The following is a 25,405-nucleotide window of genomic DNA, read 5'->3' as shown; positions in this document are numbered from 1 at the left end:
TTGAAGCAGATAGGGACCCCAGATTGGTGAAAGAGGGGTTAGAGATGTCTGCGAATACCCCCGCCAGCTGATCCGCAGAGGATCTGAGTGCTCATTCAGGTATCTCATCCGGGCCAGTCGCTTTCCTTGGGCTGACTTTCAAGAAGGCTGCTCTGACGTCTGCGATGGTGACCTCAAATATAGTTCACCCAAGGCTTCTGGGGTGAAGGGCGTGCTCTCACTGACCTCTTGCTCAAAACGGGCATAGAATACGGTGAGCTCATCAGGGAGGGGTGCATCGGTGCCAGTGATTTTACATGCATTCATCTTGTAGCCTGATATTGCAGGGTCACGGAAGAAAGGATTCAATGGGCCAAATGGCCTCATTCGTGTCTTTATTCAATGATTTTTAATATATCAAGTAGTTTTCAAGTATTTAAGCTAAATTTAATACTGTATTTGATTTGATTTATTATTGTCACATGTATTAACATACAGTGAAAAGTCTTGTTTCTTGTGCGCTGTACAGACAAAACATACCATTCATAGAGAAGGAAACGAGAGAGTGCAGAATGAAGTGTTACAGTCATAGCTAGGATGTAGAGAAAGATCAACTTAATGCAAGCTAAGTCCATTCAAAAGTCTGACAGCAGCAGGGAAGAAGCTGTTCTTGAGTCGGTTGGTACATGACCTCAGACTTTTGTATTATTTTCCCGAAGGAAGAAGGTGGAAGAGAGAATGTCCGGGATGCGTGGGGTCCTTACTTATGCTGGCTGCTTTGCCGAGGCAGTGGGAAGTGTAGACAGAGTCAATGGATGGGCGGCTGGTTTGTGTGATGGATTGGGGTACATTCATGACCTTTTGTAGTTCCTTGCGGTCTTGGGCAGAGTAGGAGCCATACCAAGTTGTGATACAACCAAAAAGAATGCTTTCTATGGTGCATCTGTAAAAGTTGGAGAGAGTCATAGCTGACATGCCAAATTTCCTTAGTACTTGGCACCAGCCTCATTTTAAACTACTATGCTTATTTAGAGAAAAACAGAACCGATAAAACTCAACAATCAATCATTCGCCTGCTCATCTAAATAATGCCTCGAGGCTCCAGCTCTCAGATCTTGCTTTGTCTCGCTCTCTCTCAGATAACTGCACACCACATCTTCTCTCACAGCCTGAATTCGCCCACCCACCAAATTCCTCAAGTAGACTATTGAACTGTATTTCGTGCTACTTACTTTGTGCACCTTCTGTATTTATACCAGCAAAGTTTCAAAGAGTTGAGTCAGCCCCTACTGACTAGCTAAGCTGTTCTAACTAGCTACCTAATTAATAAAGTGGGCACTGCCTCTGCCAGTCAGCTTGTTTTTTTTGGTTGGTGTGATAAACAAGATCAAAGTTAAATGTAAAACTTGAATTGATTACAGAAAGAGGCCAACCCTTAAAATCACCTCACTAACCAAATCCTCCAGTTATGTTCTCTGTTAAAATGGTACTCAGTTGAACTGGACTGTGTACTATTTACTGGGATGTGCTTAAAAGTAAGCATTCTTTTGATCAGAGTACATAGAACAAATTGAATATAGATGCAAATGCAACTTGGAGGGTACACTTATTGAGGCATGGCTGCAAGACAGTCAGGATTTGGAAATAAATATGGCAGTTATTAGCTCAGTAAGAAGTTTAACAACACCAGGTTAAAGTCCAACAGGTTTATTTGGTAGTAAAAGCCGCACAAGCTTTCGGAGCTCCAAGCCCCTTCTTCAGGTGAGGGAAGAACTTTTGTATTATTTTCCCGAAGGAAGAGACAGTTATTAGTTATTACAGTTATTAGCTCTGCAGGGAGGATATGAACATTTATCTAATAACAATCATATGATTGAGTTTAAAATTGTACTTGAAAGGGCGAAACACAGCACAGCTATTGGTATTGTAGATTTACGGAAGGCAGACTTCAAAGGGATTACACAGAGATTGTTCACAGTTAACTGGGTATAACTGTTAATGGATAACACAACAGATGATCAATGGGAGATGTCCAAATATAAATCTTGGTTTTCAAAATGAAATGTGATGAGCACCCAACGAGAACATTTTGGGGGGCTACAGAGAAAGGATGTCAGCATTGCTGGCAAGGCCAGTAATTTGTTGACCATCCCCAACAGAGAGTGGTAGTGTGCTGTCTGCTTGATCTATTGCAATCTATCTGGTATAGGTACGCCCAGAGTGCTGTTTGGAAGGGAAGTCCATTGTTTTGATCCGATGACGGTGAAGGAATAGATGTAATTTGAAGTCAGAATGGTGTGCAGTTTGGAGGGAAACTGCAGATGATGGTGATCTGCTTCACTTGCCCTTTGGGGCGGTAAACATTTTTGGAAGGTGCTGCTGAAGGAGGCTTGACGAATTACTGCAATGTACTTTGTAAATAGTATATACTGTGCACCAGTGGTGGAGAAAGTGAATGTTTAAGGTGGTGGATGCCAATAAAGTGGAGCTATAACAGACAGTCAGCCAAGGTTGAAAAATTGCACATGTTCACTATTTGAGAAAGGTGAAGCGAGACACCAGGGAATTATAGACTAGTTAGTATAATAACTTGGTTGGAAAATTACTATAGTCTATAATTAAGGTAAGGTGACTGAACACCTTTACAATTTTCAGTTGATCAGAGAATCAGCATTGATGCGTAAAGGTAATTAATGATAAACTTGACTAAAATAGTGGATAGGGAAATGACTATGAACATTATATGGACTTCCAGAAGGCTCATAAGAGATTGTTAGCTGAAGATGAAGCTCACGAAATTAAAGGCAAATTCTTGACACAGTCAGGTAGAGTCATATAGATCTCCACCACAGAAAAGGCCCTTCAGCTCATCGCGTCTGCGCCAGTCAAAAACAACCACCTAACTATTCTAATCCCATTTTCCAGCACTTGGCCCATAGCTTTGTATGCCTTGGCAGTCCGAGTGTGCATCTAAATACTTCTTAAATGTTGTAAGGGTTTCTGCCTCCACCATCCTTTCAGACAATGACATTCAGACTCCCACCACCCTTTGGGTGAAAAAGCTTTTCCTCACAACCCCTCTAAACATCCTATCCCTTAAATCTATGCTCCCTGGTCATTGATCCCTCCACCAAAGGGAACAATTTCTTCTGTCTGCTCTATCATTGCCCCTCATAATTTTATACATCTCATTCATGTCCCCCTCCCCCAGTGTCCTCTGCTCCAGGTAATTGACTGAGCAACAAGAAACAGGAAGAGTAACAGGTATATATTTTAATTGGCAAGAACCTGGGTTAGGGTCGCAACTTTTCACAGTATTTATTATTGACTTAGATGATGGGATAGAGAGCCACATATCCATATTTGCCAATGACACAAAATTAGATGGAAAGGCACTGGCCTATTCCTGTTCCCATGTTAACAAAATCTGACATCAGCCACATTATAAAGGAGTACCTTAAAGGAAAAGAAAGAGGTAGAGATGCAGAGAAATTCAGAGAGGGAATTCCAGAGTTTCAGGCCTCGGCAGGTGTCGACAGGGTGGCTAATGGTGCAACAATGGGGATGTATAAGAGACCTTAATTGGAGATAACTCAAGAGAGTTGTAGAACTGGAAGAAGTTAGAGATGGGGAGGGGCAAATCAGGGAGGGATTTGAAAACAAGCATGGGCATTTTAAAATCATGGTGTTTTTGGACAAGTAGCCAGTGTAAGTCAGCCAGCACAGCAGTGAAAGGTGAATGGACCTTGGCCTCTTTTAAGGGTGAATGGAACTTGGAAGCAAGTTGGAATAAAGGTTTTGGATGAGCTCAAATTTATAAAAGGTAAAAGTTAATACTTTCTCTCTGCACAGATGCTGAGACCTGCTGAATATTTCAAACATTTTCTGTTTTTATTTCAGATTTCCAGTATCCATAGTATTTGCTTTCAAGTGAAGAAGGACAGTGAAGAAGGTTATCTCGGATTGCAACGGGGTCTTGATCAATTGGGCCAGTGGGCTGACGAATGGCAGATGGAGTTTAATTTAGATAAATGCAAGGTAATGCATTTTGGTAGATTGAACCAGGGCAGGGTTAATGGTAGGGCGTTGGGGAGAGTTACAGAACAAAAAGCTCGAGGGGTACAGGTTCATAGCTCCTTGAAAGTGGAGTCACAGGTGGACAGAGTGGTGAAGAAGGCATTCAGCATGCTTGGTTTCATTGGTCAGAACATTGAATACAGGAGTTGGGACATCTTGTTGAAGTTGTACAAGACATTGGTAAGGCCACACTTGGAATACTGTGTACAGTTCTGGTCACCCTATTATAGAAAGGACATTATTAAACTAGAAAGAGTGCAGAAGAGATTGACTAGGATGCTACCGGGACTTGATGGTTTGAGTTATAAGGAGAGGCAGGATAGACTGGGACTTTTTTCTCTGGAGCATAGAAGGCTGAAGGGTGATCGTATAGAGGTCTATAAAATAATGAGGGGCATAGATCAGCTAAAAAGTCAATATCTTTTCCCAAAGGCAGGGGAACCTAAAACTAGAGGGGAGAGATACAAAAGAGTCCAGAGGGGCAATTTTTTCACACACAGGGTGGTGAGTGTCTGGAACAAGCTGCCAGAGATAGTAGTAGAGGCGGGTACAATTTTGTCTTTTAAAAAGCGCTTAGACAGTTACATGGGTAAGATGGGTATAGAGGGATATGGGCCAAATGTGGGCAATTGGGACTGGTTTAGGGTTTAAAAAACAAGGATGGCACGGACAAGTTGGGCCGAAGGGCCTGTTTCCATGCTGTAACCGTCTATGACTCTAAGTTATTCCAAACCCTCCTAGAATCATAAAATCCTACAGTGCAGAAGGAGGCCATTTGGCCCATCGAGTCTGCACCGACCACAATCCCATCCAGGCCCTATCCCCATAACCCCATGCATTCACCCTAGCTAGTCCCCCTGACACTAAGGGGCAATTTATCATGGCCAATCCACGTAACCCGCACATCTTGGAGTGTGGGAGGAAACCGGAGCACCCGGAGGAAAACAACAGACACGGGGAGAACATGTAAACTCCACACAGTCACCCAAGGCTGGAAGTGAACCTGAGTCCCTGGCGCTGTGAGGCAGCAGTGCTATTCACTGTGCCGCCAACATTCAAGTTAGCAGCTGAACACCACAACTTTACGTTGCTAGAAGACTGCCCACAAGTATAAATAATGTCATGGGAACAGAATTGGAGGAATGCGAAATAAATAAAAATGACAACTTTAGGGGAAGGCATATAACTATTGAAGAACATTGTATAAGTGGTGACATACGTTTTTCCTGAAGGCGAAGTGATCTGTAAACAGTATCTTCTATCCTCACAGTCCACCGCCATAACTGAACAATTATCCAGATCCAGAATCAGTCCTCCAGCAACTGCCCCTCGTGGCTGGCACATGAGATTACCTCCTTGAGTGAAGAAATACAATCTTTCCCAGGATGTAGACACCAGGCCTGTTTTACTAACAGAAAAAAGGAACAGGGCTGCAATTATACCCAAGTTACAACAACTGAGTAAATATATAATGAATAAAAACAGAAAAAGAGAGAGAGGAAAACAGAGTTAATGTTTCTCATTCATTGTCTTTTGTTAGAACTGGAAGATGTTCGAGATGTAACCATTTGTTAACAAGTACATAGAAGGGGAAAGGGAGGCAGAAAGACATAAGAGATGGTCTGTGACAGGATGGAAGAGTGAAAATGAAACCCGAGAGATCATTTAAATGTTGCAACGAGGGAGTTTTATAAGGATGGGTAAACAATGATGGATCAAAGGATTTCCCTTATTTCTAACCATCTTTCTGCTGCTGTGATTCAGAGGCAAACCAGACAGTGAATGTGCCTCAGCAGAGTTGCAGTGACATTTGAGATGCATCATTTGGCCAAGGGTTGACTCACTTCTGCCAGATTTAAAGAGATGCGATCATTTTAATAACGACAGAGAATTGTATTGATGATGGATTGCCCTATACAATCTCCCTATTGCCCACAGTTGTTCTTAGGGGCCACTGATTCATTATGGCACAGGAGGAGGCCATTCAGTTCATCGAATCCATGCTGGCTCTCTGTAGATCAATCCTGTCAGTCCCATTCACCCTCTCTATAGGGTAGCCCTGCAAGTTTATTTTCCTCAAATGCAAAATATTTTAACCCCAACATTAAACATCTTACTCCTGATTGAGCACATGATTGGTCAGAGATAAAGGCTGAAATTCTACCATTTATTTTCTAAGTGCCAGGCGAGTGTGGAACTGGGAGAGTTTCAGATCTGTTTTTTGGGCACGTTTTCAGGCCCCCCCCCATACACTTCCTTGCTACAAAATTTTGTTGCTCACTGCAGAAGCCTGTGGGCTGAGCTTAATGTGCCTGAAAGTCTGCAAAGGGAGGTAGTGCACATGAGCAGTAGCAGGGTCTGACAGACAAAGAGAGAGCTGTCAGGCCCCTGCTGCTCCAGGCAGCCTGAAGCAGCTCCACCCTCCCCCCCGGTAATTGTGGGGGCCCGCGGCCCGAGATGCAGTCCTCGCAGATACCCCCGCCGCCCAGACCAATCATGGCCCCACTCCCTGCCCCATAGATCGCAGCCCTGCCTCCCTCCCCCCACCAATTGCTGCAGAGTAGCAGCTAGCTCCCTCCCCCATTAGCCCTGCCCCCATTGGCCCCATACCCTACTGGCACCTTCGCTATTGGTCCCACCCCCTGGTACTGTCTGTTGGGCATTGCCCAGGTGCCCAGTGGGCATTGGCAAAGTTCTAGGGTAGCATTGTGAGTCTGGCACTGCTCCAGGGACACCCCCCGCTAGTCCTCGGCCTCCCAAGGGGGCCTTAATGACCTCCATTCCATCCACAAGGCTAAGTTGACTGCTCCACATTCATGGGCGCATGTCTATTCCTCACCGGCGACAACCTCTCCCGGCGAGGCCATAAAGGCACATGGACAATTGAGCCGGGCTCACTAATGACATTGAAATACTCATTTAAATAAATTTGAATACATTAACCAGCCTCTAGCCCATTTCCGGCGAGAGGCTGACCGCACCGGAAATCCTATTGTTTTAAAATGGCGCCGGTCGCGAAAACTCACGCCAATCGCACTAATCGCTTTAGGTCCCATTTTACGACCGTGTTGCGCCCAAAAACAGGCGTAACTCGGTCGTAAAATACCGCCCAAAATGCTAGAAGCAACTTACTCACCAAACCCTGTCAACGAGCATGTTCTGACCAGCCATACACCAAACAAGCAAACACGGAAGTCCCGCTCTGATGATGCCATTCTGATCTTGACAATATTTACCTTGTCTGCTGCATTGGGCACTAAAGTAATGGAGCCAAAGGTGCGGCAGATACAAGCAAGGGTGGCGGGAACAATAGAGACCAGAGTGATGTCAAAATAAGTAATTTATTTTTCATAGTTTCCTTGCAGGAATGTGAAGTGCCCCAGGCTACCCCCTTCTCCTGACGGTGATCACCAGCCACTTCCCCACTATTTGGTCGAGTGCAGAGATGATTTGACTGCAAAGGCCTCAACTGGCATCTGGCTGGACTGATATCTTGGATGTAGGAATCCTGCGGGAGCTTGGTGTGATATATTTAAACCACTTCCCCACCTAGATTGGGCCTTTTTGTCCTAATAGAGGAGCTCAACATTGTTTACAGTAACACTGGCTACTACAAGCTCACTGGCTGATCTTCTCATGATATTACAGGGTAGCAGGTCAAGAACACAGCACACCTATTAGCTTAATTTGCAGTTTAATGCCACTTCTAGCTATCCAATGCATTTGCGTCGCAGTCCTCCTTGTGGCTCTTGGTCAATCTCATATTAACACTGTTGCTATCAATGGAAGGCATGGTATGTTACTATGACAGGACTGATCTGCACTACAGCAACTCACCAAGGCTCCTTCGACAGCACCTACCAAACCCTGGGCCTTTGCCATTGCAAAGGACAAAGGCAACAGATACATGGGAACACCATCACCTCCATGTTCCCTCTAAGCCACATGAAAACTGGACCTGGAATTTTGGGTGGGATCTTACGGCCTCGTTCGGGCAAGACCAGAAATTCTTGCCCGAGGTCAATGGAGATTTCCGTTGTCGGACCCTCGCCCGCGCTGATTCCGTGGCGGACGGGGGGGGGGGGGGGGTGGAGTTCCGTGCAATATCTGTTCCTATATTGGGTCAAAATCCTGAAACCCCCTTCCTAACAGAACTGTGGGTAAAAGTGTACCACATGGACTGCAGCGGTTCATCATCACCTTCGAAAGGCAATTAGGGGATGGGCAACAAATGCTGGTCTAGCTAGCAGCACCCACAGCACATGAAAGATAAATTTCAAAGTATCTGGCCTTTAGTGGGAAATAAACCAGTTCTGTACCAAGTAGAAGCCTGGGATTATTTTCCCTGCTTCGCAGTGGTATTTGCTAATTAATTCACTTCTCTCCCAGTGGGAGATGAGAGCTGCAAAATCAGAAAGAACATGGAGAGGAAGGCAGGTCAGGCAGCAGATGGGCATTCCGGTTACTTATAAAATACCCAGATGCACACAAACAGATGCATATCCCAGTCTAAAAACGTATTAGCAGCTTTAGGTTTTAACAAACTGAAAATGTAATGTCCTTACTTTCGAATATTCAGGTAGCCAGCTTTTTGAAGGAGGTTCCTATTAGCTGGTTTGGATGCAGCAGTGTTGTTATCGGGAATGTAGATGGATTCGTTGGCTAACATCAGATCCTGTTGGGCCAATCTCATATTTTCAGCTTCAGTGTCCAGTTGCCCTTGGATACTGTTAGACAATATACAGCAAACACATTTAGTGTTTCAACAGGAGACTAACTATCAAGGATTCCCTTTTAATAAATGAAAGACATGTTTTTAACATTCAACAGATTTGGGACATTTGTTGAATGTCTTCACTTTTGAAAATTATGGAACTACTGAGAGATAAACCCCTGGAATTGGGAAAGTAAAGTATTAAACATGATACTATTGTGTTGGAAAAAATAGTTTTTATAACCTTTGAACCATGGTTGCAACAGAAGATAAAAATTCTTCCAACTTCTTGGAAAACATCTCCACTCCCATCTTGAAAAAGTTGATCTGTAATACATAAGATGAGAGAAGTGCATTCTCAAGTTTCAAATGTTCTATAGTTAAAGATTGGGTGAACATAACTGTTACATATTCTCTAGTTATACACTTCTGGAATCCATACCTATTAAGCAGAGTTATCTACGAATGTATAGAGGAGAGTTGCAATGATTTAGAACCATAGAAAATTACAGCTCAAAAACAGGCCTTTTGGCCCTTCTTGTCTGTGCCAAACCATTTTTTGCCCAATCCCACTGACCTGCACTTGGACCATATCCCTCCAAACCCCTCTCATCCATGAACCCGTCCAAGTTTTTCTTAAATGTTAAAAGTGACCCCGCATTTACCACTTTATCCGGCAGCTCATTCCACACTCCCACCACTCTCTGCGTGAAGAAGCCCCCCCTAATATTCCCTTTAAACTTTTCTCCTTTCACCCTTAACCCATGCCCTCTGGTTTTTTTCTCCCCTAGCCTCAGCGGAAAAAGCCTGCTTGCATTCACTCTATCTATACCCATCAAAATCTGATACACCTCTATCAAATCTCCCCTCATTCTTCTACGCTCCAGGGTATAAAGTCCCAACCTACTCAATCTCTCTCTGTAGCTCAGCTTCTCAAGTCCCAGCAACATCCTTGTGAACCTTCTCTGCACTCTTTCAACCTTATTTACATCCTTCCTGTAATTAGGTGACCAAAACTGTACACAATACTCTAAATTCGGCCTCACCAATGCCCCATATAACCTCGATGTGGAGATGCCGGCGTTGGACTGGGGTAAACACAGTAAGAAGTTTAACAACACCAGGTTAAAGTCCAACAGGTTTATTTGGTAGCAAAAGCCACACAAGCTTTCGAGGCTCTAAGCCCCTTCTTCAGGTGAGTGGGAATTCTGTTCACAAACAGAACTTATAAAGACACAGACTCAATTTACATGAATGTAAATTGAGTCTGTGTCTTTATAAGTTCTGTTTGTGAACAGAATTCCCACTCACCTGAAGAAGGGGCTTAGAGCCTCGAAAGCTTGTGTGGCTTTTGCTACCAAATAAACCTGTTGGACTTTAACCTGGTGTTGTTAAACTGCTTACCATATAACCTTACCATAACACTCCAACTTTTATACTCGATACTCCGATTTATAAAGGCCAATGTACCAAAGGCACTCTTTACGACCCTATCCACCTGTGACGTCACTTTTAGGGAACTCTGTACCTGTATTCCCAGATCCCTCTGTTCAACTGCACTCTTCAGAGTCCTACCATTTACCCTGTACGTTCTACTTTGGTTTGTCCTTCCAAAGTGCAATATCTCACACTTCTCTGCGTTAAATTCCATTTGCTATTTTTCAGCCCATTTTTCTAGTTGGTCCAAATCCCTCTGCAAGCTTTGAAAACCTTCCTCACTGTCCATTACACTTCCAATCTTTGTATCGTCAGCAAATTTGCTGATCCAATTTACCACATTATCATCCAGATCATTGATATAGATGACAAACAACAATGGATCCAACACCAATCCCTGCGGCACACCACTAGTCACAGGCCTCCACTCAGAGAAGCAATCCTCCATCCTCCACAACCACTCTCTGGCTTCTTCCATTGAGCCAGCGTCTAATCCAATTTACTACCTCCCCATGTATACCCAGCGACTGAACCTTCCTAACTAACCTCCCATGAGGGACCTTGTCAAAGGCCTTGCTGAAATACAGGTAGACAACATCCACCACCTTCCCTTCATCCACTTTCCTGGTAACCTCCTCGAAAAACTCTAATAGATTGGTCAAACATGACCTACCACGCACAAAGCCATGTTGACTCTCCCTAATAAGTCCCTGTCTATCCAAATATTTGTAGATCCTATCCCTTATCACTCCTTCCAATAACTTGCCCACCACCGACGTCAAACTTACTGGCCTATAATTTCTCGGATTTCTTTTGGAACCTTTTTTATACAACGGAACAACATGAGCCACCCTCCAATCATCCGGCACCTCCCTCGTGAATACTGACATTTTAAATATGTCTGCCAGAGTCCCTGCAAGTTCAACACTAGCTTCCCTCAAGGTCCATGGGAATACCCTGTCCGGTCCTGGGGATTTACCCACTCTGATTTGCCTCAAGACAGCAACCACCTCCTCCCCTTTAATCTGTAAAGGTTCCATGACCTCCCTCCCTGTTTGCCCTATTTCCGTAGACTCCATGCCCATTTCCTCAGTAAATACGGATGCAAAAAAAACATTTAGTATCTCCCCCATCTCTTTTGGTTCCATACATAGTCTACCACGCTGGTCTTCAAGACGACCAATTTTATCCCTCACTATCCTTTTGCTCCTAACATACCTATAGAAGCTCTTTGGATTTTCCTTCACTCTATCTGCCAAAGCAACTTCATGTCTTCTTTTAGCCTTCCTGATTTCCCTCTTAAGTAGCTTCTTGCACTTTTTATACTCGAGCATCTGATCTGTTCCTTGCTGCCTGTACATTTCATACAACTCTCTCTTCCTCTTCATCAGTGTTACAATCTCCCTCGAGAACCAAGGTTCCTTATTCCTATTTACTTTGCCTTTAATCCTGACAGGAACATACAAACTCTGCACTCTCAAAATTTCTCCTTTGAAGGCCTCCCACTTTCCATTTACATCCTTACCAGAGAACAGCCTGTGCCAATCCACACTTCCCAGATCCCTTCTCATTTAATCAAATTTGCCCTTTTTCCAGTTCAGAACTTGAACCCCAGGACCAGATCTATCCTTATCCATGATATCCTTTCACCACATCTCCAAGCTCTGGCCTTCACATTGTTGAGTACTATAGAGGCTTGGAAACCACATTTATTATTTAATTCCTCACTAATTTCCAGTTGCTGAAACTAACACATCCAGCTGTTGTAATTTAAGATTTAAATGTTAAGAACAATTCTTTCCAAAGTTCAAAAATCACAAAATTCAAAGATACTTGGCAAAGGCTGATTTACCCTGGCTGTGAGTCATATTGGTTGGTTGGGATGTCTTGTTAAAGTTGTACAAGACATTGGTAAGGCCACATTTGGAATACTGTGTGCAATTCTGGTCACCCTATTATAGAAAGGATATTATTAAACTGGAAAGAGTGCAGAAAAGATTTACTAGGATGCTACCGGGACTTGATGGATTGAGTTATAAGGAGAGGCAGGATAGACTGGGACTTTTTTCTCTGGAGCGTAGGAGACTGAGGGGTGACCTTATATAGGTCTATAAAATAATGAGGGGCATAGACAAGGTAGATAGTCAATATCTTTTCCCAAAGGTAGGGGAGTCTAAAACTAGAGGGCATAGGTTTAAGGTGAGGGGGAGAGATACAAAAGTGTCCAGAGGGGCAATTTTTTCACACAGAGGGTGGTGAGTGTCTGGAACAAGTCTGGACTTGCAGAATCTCACTGGCTGTTCTGTCTGGAGACAATACACATCTCTCTTTAACCTGTGATTAATGCTCCCTCCACTCACATTGTCTGTATTCTTTAAGACCTGGTTGGCTGTAGAGACTCGCATTCTAATCAGTATTCTGTAACTTGATTTTGTGTCTCTGTGCCCTGTTGAGAGCAGATTTCCACTCCATCTGACGAAGGAGCAGCGCTCCGAAAGTGAATGGTATTTGCTACCAAATAAACCTGTTGGACTTTAACCTGGTGTTGTTAAAACTCTTACTGTGCTTACCTGAGTCCAACGCTGGCATCTCCACATCATGATTGGCCAAAGGAGGCAGAGAGTGGGTATGGATGGGTCTTTTTCTAAATGGAGGTCGGTCACCACTGGTGTGCCCCAGGGATCTGTTCTGGGACCCTTGCTGTTTGTCATTTTCATAAATGACCTGGATGAGGAAGTGGAGGGTTGGGTTGGTAAGTTTGCCAACGACATGAAGATTGGTGGGGTTGTGGATAGTCTGGAGGGATGTCAGAAGTTACAGAGGGACATAGATAGGATGCAAGACTGGGCGGACAAGTGGCAGATGGACTTCAACCCAGATAAATGCGTCGTGGTCCATTTTGGTAGGTCAAATGGGATGAAGGAGTACAATATAAAGGGAAAGACTCTTAGTACTGTAGAGGATCAGAAGGACCTTGGGGTCCGGGTCCATAGGACTCTAAAATCGGCCCCGCAGTGGAGGAGGTGGTTAAGAAGGCGTATGGTGTGCTGGCCTTTATCAATCGAGGGATTGAGTTTAGGAGTCCGGGGAAATTGATGCAGCTATATAAGACCCTCGTCAGACCCCACTTGGAGTACTGTGCTCAGTTCTGGTTGCCTCATTACAGGAAGGATGTGGAAAAGATTGAAAGCGTGCAGAGGAGATTTACAAGGATGTTGCCTGGATTGAGTGGCATGCCTTATGAGGATAGGCTGAGGGAGCTTGGTCTTTTCTCCTTGGAGAGACGTAGGATGAGAGGAGACCTAATAGAGGTATATAAGATGTTGAGAGGCATAGATCGGGTGGACTCTCAGAGGCTTTTTCCCAAACTGAAAGGACACAGGTTTAAGGTGCTGTGGGGTAGGTACAGGGGAAGTGTTAGGGGTAAGTTTTTCACACAGAGGGTGGTGGGCGAGTGGAATCAGCTGCCGTCAGTGGTGGTGGAGGCAAACTCAATAGGGTCTTTTAAGAGACTCCTGGATGAGTACATGGGACTTAATAGGATGGAGGGTTACAGGTCGGCCTAAAAGGTAGGGATATGTTCGTCACAACTTGTGGGGCCGAAGGGCCTGTTTTGTGCTGTAGTTTTACTATGTTTCTATGTAACTAGTAGGGGCAGCCAGTCGATGTGCCATATTTAGACTTACAGAAAGCATTTGCCAGAGTCATGCACAAGAGATTATTGTGCAAGATTAAAGTGCATGGGATTGGGGTAAGTGTATTGAGATGGAAAGAAAACTGGCTGGCAGAGAGGAAACAAAGAGTAGGAACTAATAGGTCCTTTTCAAATTGGCAGGCGGTAACTAGTGGGGTGCCACAGGGATCGGTGCTGGGACCCCAGCTATTCACAATATATCTTAATGATTTGGATGAGGGAACAAAATGTAACAACTCAAAGTTTGGAGATGACCCCAAGTTGGGTGGAAGGGTGAACTGTGACGAGGATGCAGAGATCCTTCAGAATGATCTGGACAGGTTGGGTGAGCAGGCAAATCAATGGCAGATGCAGTATAATTTGGATAAATGTGAGGGTTATTCACTTTGGAAGCAAAAACAAGAAAGCAGATTACTACCTGAATGGCTGTAAATTGGGAGAGGGGAGTGTGCAGCGGGACCTGGGTGTCCTTGTGCACCAGTCACTGAAGGTAAGGATGCAGGTGCAGCAGGTGGTAAAGAAGGCAAATGGTATGTTGGCCTTCATTGCGAGAGGTTTCAAGTACAGGAGCAGGGATGTGTTGTTGCAATTATACAGGGCCTTGGTGAGACCACACCTGGAATATTGTGTGCAGTTTTGGTCTCCTTTTCTGAGGAAGGATGTTCTTGCTCTCAAGGAAGTGCAACGAAGGTTTACCAGGCTGATTCCAGGGTTGGCGGGACTCATGTATGAGGAGAGATTGACTAGGTTAGGATTGTTTTCGCTGGAGTTCGGACGAATGAGGGGGGAATTTCATAGAGACTACCCTAGACTAGTAACAGGACTAGACAGGGTAGATGTAGGGAGGATGTTCCTGATGGTGGGTGTGTCCAGAACCAGGGGTCACAGTCAGAGGATTCGGGGTAGACCATTTAGGACGGAGATGAGGAGACATTTTTTCACCCAAAGAGTGGTGAGCCTGTGGAATTCATTACCACAGCAAGTAGCTGATGCCAAAACATTGAATGTATACAAGAGACAGCTGGATATAGCACTTGGGGTGAATGGGATCAAAGGTTATGGGGAGAAGGCAGGATTAGGCTATTGAGTTGGACGATCAGCCATGATCGTGATGAATGGCGGAGCAGGCTCGAAGTACTACATGGTCTCCCCCTGCTCTTATTTTCTATGTTTCTATTTTTCTAGTACGCCAGTTGGAAGTGTCTCCAGCTGCTTGAGCTTGTGCTCAGGTTTTCAGAGTCACAGAAAGTCCGGGGCACAATCTTCACTCAAAGATATGTGAATCATTGCAATCCTCTATCCCAGAGGATTATAGATGCTTCATCATTGAATATATTTTAAGTCTGGGAGAGAAAGATTTTTAGTCTCTCAGGGAAATAAGTGATCATAGTCACAGATTCATAGAGTTTTACTGCACAAAAAGAGGCCCTTGGTCTATCATATCTGTGCCAACCATCAAGCACCTATCGACTCTAATCCCATTTCTCGCACTTCGGGAAATGGATGGGGATAATGGAGTTGAAGCCCAAGATCAGTCATGGTGGAGCAGGCTCAATGGGCCAAACGGTCTTTGCCTGCTCCTACATCTTATGGCCTTGTGTACTCCAGTATCAGGCCAGTGAGAGGGAAACAGGAGGATATGGAGGTTCAATGTATGGATTAAGGCCTGGTGCAAAAAGGAAAGCTTCAGATTTTTTGGAAAATAGGGAAAAAGGTCCCAATCTACCCAGCCTCTCCTTATAATTCAAATCTTCTAGGCCTGGTAAATCTTTTTTGCACCCTTTCCAGTTTAATAACATCCTTCCTATAGCAGGGTGACCAGAATTGTGCTCAGTCCTCCAAATGTGGCCTTACCAATGTGTTGTACAGTTGGAACAAAACGTCCCAACTCCTGTACTCAATGCTCTGACCAATGAAGGCCAAGTGTGTCAAACGCCATCTTCACCACCCTGTCTACCTGTGACGCCACTTTCAAGGAACTACGTACCTGCACCCCCTCGGTCTATCTGCTCGACAACACTCCCCAGGGCCCTACCATTAACTGTGTAAATCCTGACCTGGTTTACCTTATCAAAATGCAATACCTCGCATTTATCTGAATTACACTCCATCTACCATTCCTCAGCCCACTGACCCAGCTGATCAAGATCCCGTTGTAGTCTTAGATAACCTTCTTCACTGTCCACTACACCACTGATTTTGGTGTCATCCGCAAACTTACTAACCCTGCCTCCTATTTTTTCATCCAAATCGTTTATATAAATGACAAACAGTGGACCCAGCACTGAACCCAGAGGCACACCGCTGGTCATAGGCCTCCAGTCTGGAAAACAACCCTCTACTGCCACCCTCTGTCACATACCAGCGAGCCAATTCTGTATCCAATTGGCCAGTTCTCCCTGAATCTCATGTGATTTAATCTTACTGACCAGTCCGCCATGCAGTACCTTGTCGAAGGCCTTGCTAAAGTCCATGTAGACAACATCTACTGCACTGCCCTCATCTATTTTCTTGATCACCCCTTTAAAAAACTCAATCAAATTTGTAAGACATGGTTTCCCACGCACAAAGCCGTGCTGACGATCCCTAGCCAGTTCTTACCTTTCCAAATGCATGTAGATTCTGTCTCTCAGAATCCCCTCCAACAACTTACCCACCATTGACGTTAGGCTTACCAGTCTATAATTCCCTGCCGCCTTTCTTAAATAGTGGCACAACATTTGCCTCCTTCCAGTCTTCCGACATCTCACCCTTGATTGTTGATGATACAAATATCTCCGCTATGGGCCAGCAATTTCTTCCCTAGCTTCACACAATGTCCTGGGATACAATTGATCAGGTCCCGGGAATTTAAATACCTTTAAGACCTCCAGCACCTCCTCTTCTGTAATGTGGACACTTTTCAAAATATCACTATTTACTTTCCCTAGCTTCCAAGTCTTTCTCCACAGTAAATATTGATGAGAAATGTTTGTTTAAGATCTCACCCATCTTCTGTGGCTCCACACATAGACGACTATAGACATAGACTACCACTTTGGTAGCAGTAATAGGATGGCAGATTATTACTTGAATGGGTGTAAATTGAGGGAGGTGGATGCTCAACGAGAGCTTGGAGACCTCATGCATCAGTCGCTGAAAGTAAGCACGCAGGTACAGCAGGCAGTAAAGAAGGCAAATGGTATGTTGGCCTTCATAACAAGAGGATTTGAGTATAGGGATAGGGATGTTTTGCTGCAATTGTATAGGGCATTGGTGGGGCCACATCGAGGGTATTGTGTGCAGTTCTGGTGTCCTTATCTTAGAAAGGATGTCCTTGCTATAGAGGGAGTACAGCGAAGGTTTACCAGGCTGATTCCTGGGATGGCAGGTCTGTCATATGAGGAGAGACTAAGTCGGTTAAGCTTTATATTCATTAGAATTTAGAAGAGTAAGAGGGGATCTCATGGAAACATATAAAATTGTAACGGATTAGACAGGGTAGATTCAGAAAGAATGTTCCCAATGGTGGGGGAGTCCAGAGCTACGGGTCATAGTTTGAGGATAAGGAGTAAACCTTTTAGAACTGAGGTGAGGAGAATTTTTTTCACCCAGATGTGTGGAATTCGCTACCACAGAATGTAGTTGAGGCCAAAACGTTGTCTGATTTCAAGAAGAAATTAGATATAGCTCTTGGGACTCAAGGGATCAAGAGATATAGGGGGAAGGGGGGAATCAGGATATTGAATTCGATGATCAGCCATGATCAAAATGAATGGCGGAGCAGGCTCGAAAAGCCGAATGGCCTACTCTTGCTTCTAGTTTCTATGACCTTGTTGACCTTTAAGGGCCCCTATTCTCTCCCTTTTGCCCTTAATATATTTGTAGAATCTCTTTGGATTCTCCTTTACCTTATCTGTCAAAGCTGTCTCATGTCCCCTTTTTTGCCCTCCTGATTTCCCTTTTAAGTGTACTCCTTCACCCGCTATACTCAAAGAACAGTACAGCACAGGAAACAGGCCCTTTGGCTCTCCAAGACTGTGCCGCTCATTGGTCCAACTAGACCATTCGTTTGCATCCCTCCATTCCCAGGCTGCTCATGTGACTATCCAGGTAAGTCTTAAACGATGCCAGCGTGCTTGCCTCCACCACCCTACTTGGCAGCGCATTCCAGGCCCCCACCACTCTCTGTGTAAAAAACATCCCTCTGATATCTGAGTTATACATTGCCCCTCTCACCTTGAGCCTGTGACCCCTTGTGATCGTCACCTCCGACCTGGGAAAAAGCTTCCCACTGTTCACCCTATCTATACCCTTCATAATTTTGTACACCTCTATTAGGTCTCCCCTCATTCTCCGTCTTTCCAGGAAGAACAAGCCCAGTTTACCCAATCTCTCCTCATAGCTAAGACCCTCCATACCAGGCAACATCCTGGTAAACCTTCTCTGCACTCTCTCTAAAGCCTCCACGTCCTTCTGGTAGTGCGGCGACCAGAACTGGACGCAGTATTCCAAATGTGGCCTAACCAGCGTTCTATACAGCTGCAACATCAGACTCCAGCTTTTATACTCTATACCCCGTCCTATAAAGGCAAGCATACCATATGCCTTCTTCACCACCTTCTCCACCTGTGCTGCCACCTTCAAGGATTTGTGGACGTGCACATCTAGGTCCCTCTGTGTTTCTATACTCTTGATGGCTCTGCCATTTATTGTATAACTCCCCCCTACATTAGTTCTTCCAAAATGCATCACTTCGCATTTATCTGGATTAAATTCCATCTGTCATTTCTCCGCCCAATTTTCCAGCCTATCTATATCCTGCTGTATTGTCCGACAATGTTCATCGCTATCCGCAAGTCCAGCCATCTTCGTGTCATCCGCAAACTTGCTGATAACACCAGTTACACCTTCTTCCAAATCATTTATATATATCACAAATAGCAGAGGTCCCAGTACAGAGCCCTGCGGAACACCACTGGTCACAGACCTCCAGCCGGAAAAAGACCCTTCGACCGCTACCCTCTGTCTCCTGTGGCCAAGCCAGTTTTCTACCCATCTAGACACCTCTCCTTGTATCCCATGAACCTTAACCTTCTTAACCAACCTGCCATGAGGGACTTTGTCAAATGCCTTACTGAAATCCGTACAGACGACATCCACGGCCCTTCCTTCGTCAACCGTTTTTGTCACTTCCTCAAAAAACTCCACCAAATTTGTAAGGCACGACCTCCCTCTTACAAAACCATGCTGTCTGTCACTAATGAGATTGTTCCGTTAGTCTGTCACTGATGAGATTGCTCCTCAAGGGATTCACCTGACCTCAGCTGCCTATACCTGATATATGCTTCCTTCTTTTTACTGACCTTTAAGTCATCCAGTGTTTCCTACTCCTCCCAACCTTGCCCCCCACACTAACAGGAACATGCTGGCCCTGAACTCTCTTGCTTTTGAAAACCTCCCACTTGCCAGACGTTCCTTTACCTTCAAGCAGCCTCCTCCAATTAACTTTTGAAAGTTCCATCAAAATTGGTCTCACCCCAGTTTAGAACTTTAACTAATCCAATTGATTTTTTAAAGACATAACAGAGAAGATTTATGAAGGGAACGTTGTCTATTTGGATTTCAAGAAGACATTTGAGTCAGCACCATATAAAAGGCTGGCTAACAAAATTGAGGCTAATGGAATAAGGAGGGTCATTATCAACTGGAATAAAAAAGTGGGTGAAGGATAGAGAATAGCAATAGCAATAGTCATTTTTCAGACCATTAAATGGTGGTCAATGATGTTCCCCAAGGGTCAGTGCTAGAATCACTGCTTGTGTGATTATATATAAATGACTTGGATACGGAATACATAGTAAAATTTCAAATTTCCTGACAATACCAAACTTGAAGGTGTGACAAACATTGAGGATGATAACCAATCAACTGCAACATGATATAGTTCAGAAATATATGCAAGGACAGAGGGATCTGGAGGTGCATCCTTGAAGGTGGCAGGACACAGAGAGAGTTGTCAGTAAAGCATACAGCTCCTTGGCCTTCATAAATAGCAATATTGAGCACAAAAGCAGGCAAGTTATAATAAGCATTTTCAAAACTCTGAATCGTCCAATCCCGGTTGCCACACTTTTAAGAAGGATTTAAGGGTCCTTATACAGGGTGCAGAGAACATTTACTGGAATTTTTAGTGACAAATTTAGATTGGAAGAGCTGGGGTTGTTCTCCTTGAAGCAAAAGAGGTTGAGGGAGATTTGGCAGAGATGTACAAGATTACAACAGGTTTGGATAAGATTGGCAATGAAGAGTTATTCCCATAAGGACTAGCAGACACAGATTTAAAGGCTTTCAGCAGAAGATATAGGATTTGTGAGGAATAACTTTTGATGCAGTGAAAGGTTACATTTGAAACTTGTTGCCTTTGAGGATGCTGGAAACAGAGACAATAAACGATTTCAAAAGAAAACTGGAATGGCACTTGAAAATAAAGTTTGCAGGAGATTGGGATTGACTCGTTTGTGGTACAGAAGCTGATGTGACCATGTATGTTTTAGTTCATTATTTTTCTGCCTCTGAAGTTCTCAGGAGACAGGAATTGTGGATGCCTCATCAATACATAGTAGTTCATGGTGGGTTTATCACAGCATAGGCAGTAAATTCTGACACTCTACAACTGAGCTTCACAGTGAGGCCAGCTATTTCATTACTTAATTTTAGATTCAGAAAACATAAACAACAAAATTCACAAATTAGAGCCCACTTCTGTAATATCCAAACTGTACACAAGGCCTATGTTTGATCACTGATTCCCACCATCAGTGGGATCCAGCTGATATTCTCCCTGTTGAGCTGATAGATTCACTAACCTGACCCTGTGTAAAACCAAGCAATGGATCCAGCATTGCCACCCGTTTCCTGTACTGTAATGCATTTAAGGCACAGAAGTATTGCAGGGACGATTGATGCTGTCTTTTTCTCGCAGTAGCTACTTCGGATACTGCTTCCGCCTTCAGCTGAAAAACAGAGGCAATATGTGAGTGAGTTGGGTTTGCTTATAACTGCTGTTCTGCAAGCATACAGTGGCAAAAGAATAATAAATCTGTTCCTTTGATGACATTGTGCCCTTTACTTAGTGACAAGAGGATCTCTATCACCATGTAAACTAAAGATTGCAAGATAAAACCTAGAAAAAAAACAATCTAAACTATTAAAAAATAGGTTAATTATTTTTAAAAATTACGAAAGTATTTAATTCAATGGACATATAACGACGACAATTAATTAATTCTGTTTAATATAATTTCATATAGTAAACACACGTGTTTTCATTAGTTTTAACAGGAACATTAAATGCAAAAGGAGCCCATCATTGCCATCAAACTTTTCCTTGTCACCCTACTGCATCGAGCAGAATCCTGGGTCTGCACGGTAGCACAGTGGCGGCACGGTAGCACAGTGGTTAGCACTGCTGCTTCACAGCTCCAGGGTCCCGGGTTCGATTCCTGGCTCGGGTCACTGTCTGTGTGGAGTTTGCACATTCTCCTCGTGTCTGCGTGGGTTTCCTCCGGGTGCTCCGGTTTCCTCCCACAGTCCAAAGATGTGCGGGTTAGGTTGATTGGCCAGGTTAAAAATTGTCCCTGAGATGTGTAGTTAGAGGGATTAGCGGGTAAATATGTGGGGGTAGGGCCTGGGTGGGATTGTGGTCGGTGCAGACTCGATGGGCCGAATGGCCTCCTTCTGCACTGTAGGGTTTCTACGTTTCTATGTTTCTATGTCTGCTACAGGCTCCATGTCAAAGCTCCAGAACACTTCCGAAGACAACTGAGGTCCATCATGAGAATTTGATGAAAAGAAAAACAAAATCACAAATAATGAGGTCCTCCATCCTGCTGGATTCAACATCATGGGTAACACTCTCCAGAAAATTCAACCATGTCTTCTGCACTGATGATAATAGAATCCCCGACATGTCTTCTACAGGGAAGAGTTTCAGCACAAATGACATCAAGGTGGTCATTACAATGATATAACCAAACCCAAAATAAATAGAGCCTTACAAACTTCTGCATTGCAGAGCATCTGACTTGGGGAAGATATAGCAGCCGACTGGCTGCTAATTCAACATGTTAAGAGGACGACCAAGGCCAAAGGTGCAACTTCCAACATGCCCAGGTGGCTCAGCTTCAAAAGTTTCTCCAAGCACCACAACAAAACAAATTGCCAGTTCTGTGCATGTCAATGCCAATCTTGCATTGGACGCATCAGTCAGAAATCATAGAAATCATAGAAGATTTTTGATTTGGTTTATTATTGTCACATGCATTAACATACAGTGAAAAGTACTGTTTTTTGCGCGCTATACAGAGACAGAGCATACCATTCATAGAGAAGGAAACAAGAGAATGCAGAATGTAGTGTTACAGTCATAGCTACGGTGTAGAGAAAGATCAACTTAATGCAAGGTAAGTCCATTCAAAAGTCTGATGGCAGCAGGGAAGAAGCAGGGAAGAGGATTCACAAAATGCAATGCAATTGCAAACCATTGACATGGTTGAACAATGAGGAGTCAACCAAGATGATGATGATCATAGCCATTATATGGCAAGTAGTTAAGGTCAAGGTAGATCCCCTCTTAAATTGTAACAATTTTTTTATTGAAAATGTTGGCAAAACGAGTGCAGAAACAGATCATTAAATTTTGATTAGCCATAATTTGTTGCCAAAGTAACAGGAAAGTTAACGATGCTTGCTGTTATTTATGTACTTCAGATGAGTGGCAGATGCAAAGTGTAAATAGCATTCTCTTGCGGTAAATTATGTAAATATAAACAAAACTAGAATAAACCAGTTCAATTGGGTGCTTGAACTCCATACAGCACATAATCTCCTTTCGTCCTGCAAAGGTATCACCGTTTGGCGATGAGAATAGGATTATGGATCCTCTACTGAACATATTTTGGCTGGAGAAGCTTGCAGCAAACTAGCAGAGAAACGATGAGGCTTCATTCTCAATGGGAAATAGATCTAAAACTCTGATCTTAGGAAAAGGCTGTTTGTTCACGTGGCTGAACTGATCTTCTAGGATACTCTTTGCTGACTTAATAAATGCAGCTACCCAGCAGCCCCAACACTGTGTACTCAACAACATAAAAATCAGCACATTATTACAAAATCTTTCTTGCTTGTTAAAGCAGTGAAGTGAATGATGCAGATAAATAATGGAATTCAGTTTTGCAGCAAGAAGGGGAAGTTGCAGTCCATAGGCTGATATTATCAGATACTCATTGTCAATTTCTCCAGACTGTCAACCTATTCAGAAAAAATTAACCAATGCATAATTTAAAAAACTAGAAATTCAGTCAATCACAGAATCCAACTGCTTCCATTATTAAGTAAACAAGGGCTGTTCTTTACATTCACAAAACCATTTTCAGTTGCAAAGATGTTTCACATTGTTCCAGTCAATAGTCTAGTCCAGAGGTTCCCGATTGGTGTGCCGTGGCACATTGGTTTGCTGTGATAGCCCCACAAGTGTGCCACAAAATAAGATTAAAAATAATCAAATGTTAATGCAAATAAACTAAATCTAGGGAGCAATTCTCCCAGCCCACTGTGCTGCTCAAGCAGAGGCCGTGAAGCCAGCTTCCACTGGGCGCCACGGCCTCACAATTTGTTTATAATTAGTGGGACCAGGATTGAAGTCTCTGGGTCCGGGCCCCCTAGCCTCCCCTCTCTCCCACCCCCCCCCCCCCCCCCCCCCCCACCCCCACCCCCACCAGGAGTATTTCACTCCAGCAGCGTTTACAATAGCTCTCTACTTGCAGGGAGCTGGCAGCCCGACCCCACTGGAGTGAAGGGAGGGCCACTGAGGCTCCGCAGAAGGTCGGGGTGAGGTGGGGTGCCCCCTAGGCATTGCCAGCCTGCCCCCCCCGGCACTGCCCAAGGGACAAATTGGCAATTACCAAGGGGCACTTTGGCACTGCTCACCAGGCATCGGGCAGTGCCAAGTGGATGGGGCCAGAGGGGGCAGGACCTCTGGGGGGTGAGGTCGGTGGGGGTGGGGGGCCCGCTGCCACTCTGCACTTTGGATCAATGACACATTGAGGGAGGCCAGAGATTGGGGCTGGCCAGCGGGGTTGGGGAGGGTGGGGTGGAGAGTGGTATTGAGGTTGGCCCGGATACATCTGGGGGGCCAGCGATCGAGACGCCAGCAGTGCGGGGCTACTGCATGTGCATCAATCTCGGCGCTGACAGATCGGCGCATACGCAGTGGCCCGTTCAGCGCTATGCTGCCGGCCTCTTCCGCGGCATTAGGCCCCATCCCCTGATTTTCAACCGGATTCATGCTAGTGCACTCTTGCACTCTGCAGTGCACAGAGTGTGGGAGACTCATTTTGAAATCCCACTGAAAAACACCAGCGGGATTTACCCCAGCTTTTACGTGAATTCAACACTTAGAATTTTTTTGGGAGAGTCCCACCTCTAATCTTTGTTTTCAGCTCCGCAGTCTCCAAATCCTGATAAACCTCGGGCCTCCCACGCATATGCCGGTTGGGAATGGGCCACATATGCTCGGTTCAGATTTTGTACATTGGTCAGGCATGGGCCTATAAAAGATCAGAACTCCGCAAGCATGGCCCTTTCTCGGCTGGCGCATGCATCATTTGGATTTCTAACATGAAGCATTCCGAACCGCGCATGTTCAGCCTTTCCTGGCGGGCGCATGCACAGATCCCAGGTTCTTTGACAACTGGAGATGTCAACCATAGAGTTGAAAACTAAAGCCTGGAGCTGCACTAAAACACAAAAAGAGCGCAAAAGCCTGGGAGAAGTGAGGGAGACAGGGAGAGGTAGAAAAGAAAACAGGAGAGAAGACAGGGAGAAGTAAAAAAAAGAAAAGGGAAGAAGACAGAGATCAGAAACAGGAACCAATAAAGTGAGGAACAGGAGAAATAGATTCCAACAATGTATTCATGCAAATGGTGATAAGGCTTTAATTGTAAACTTTTTAAACTAGTGAAAGTTGTATTAAATGGTGCCTTGCGGTTTTTAAAGATGTTTTTGAAGGGCAATCATGCAAAAAACAAATGCACACATTTCTGCTGAGTCAAGTTAAAATTATAAAAGCAGAATTCAATGCTACAGGAATCCATTCAGTCCTTGTTGTACCAGCTCATTGGCAGAGCTGCCACCTCAGCAGATCCTTAATATTTGACACTGACTGTTGCATTTCCCTTTCCAATGTTGCTGTGGACTATTACTTCCAGTGTGACATTCCACATCACAGTCTAAGTGATAGCCTCTCATCATTCTCTGGATAATGATCTTAAATTTACCTCTTGTTACTGATCAATGGAAATAAATTTGCTCAGGTTTTACAGCAAATATAAATTGCAGTTCTTTCAGCATAGTGAAAGATGCCCTAGCGTTTTACAGGGATGCTATCAAACAGAATTTGACTTACCCATTTTAGGTCAGATGACCTAAGTCAGAGAGCTGGAGTCTCTTAAAGGAGTGAAGAG

At 44.3% G+C, this 25,405-nt stretch overlaps 1 protein-coding gene across 1 annotated transcript in view; it reads right to left on the bottom strand.

The window, feature by feature from the left end:
- Positions 1-25,405, bottom strand: part of appl2 (adaptor protein, phosphotyrosine interaction, PH domain and leucine zipper containing 2) — a 230,723-nt gene that overhangs the window by 93,446 nt on the left and 111,872 nt on the right. Inside the window, exons 8-11 of the mRNA XM_078235147.1 lie at positions 20,750-20,896; positions 9,015-9,097; positions 8,622-8,783; positions 5,276-5,464 (exon numbers count right to left, since the gene is read on the bottom strand). Of these exons, the coding sequence (XP_078091273.1) occupies positions 5,276-5,464; positions 8,622-8,783; positions 9,015-9,097; positions 20,750-20,896 (581 nt within the window). The remainder of the gene's footprint in view (positions 1-5,275; positions 5,465-8,621; positions 8,784-9,014; positions 9,098-20,749; positions 20,897-25,405) is intronic.

The sequence above is a fragment of the Mustelus asterias genome, chromosome 19 (genome assembly GCF_964213995.1).
Source record: "Mustelus asterias chromosome 19, sMusAst1.hap1.1, whole genome shotgun sequence".
Lineage (NCBI taxonomy): Eukaryota > Metazoa > Chordata > Chondrichthyes > Carcharhiniformes > Triakidae > Mustelus > Mustelus asterias.
This window is presented reverse-complemented; position numbering and strand designations above follow the sequence as displayed.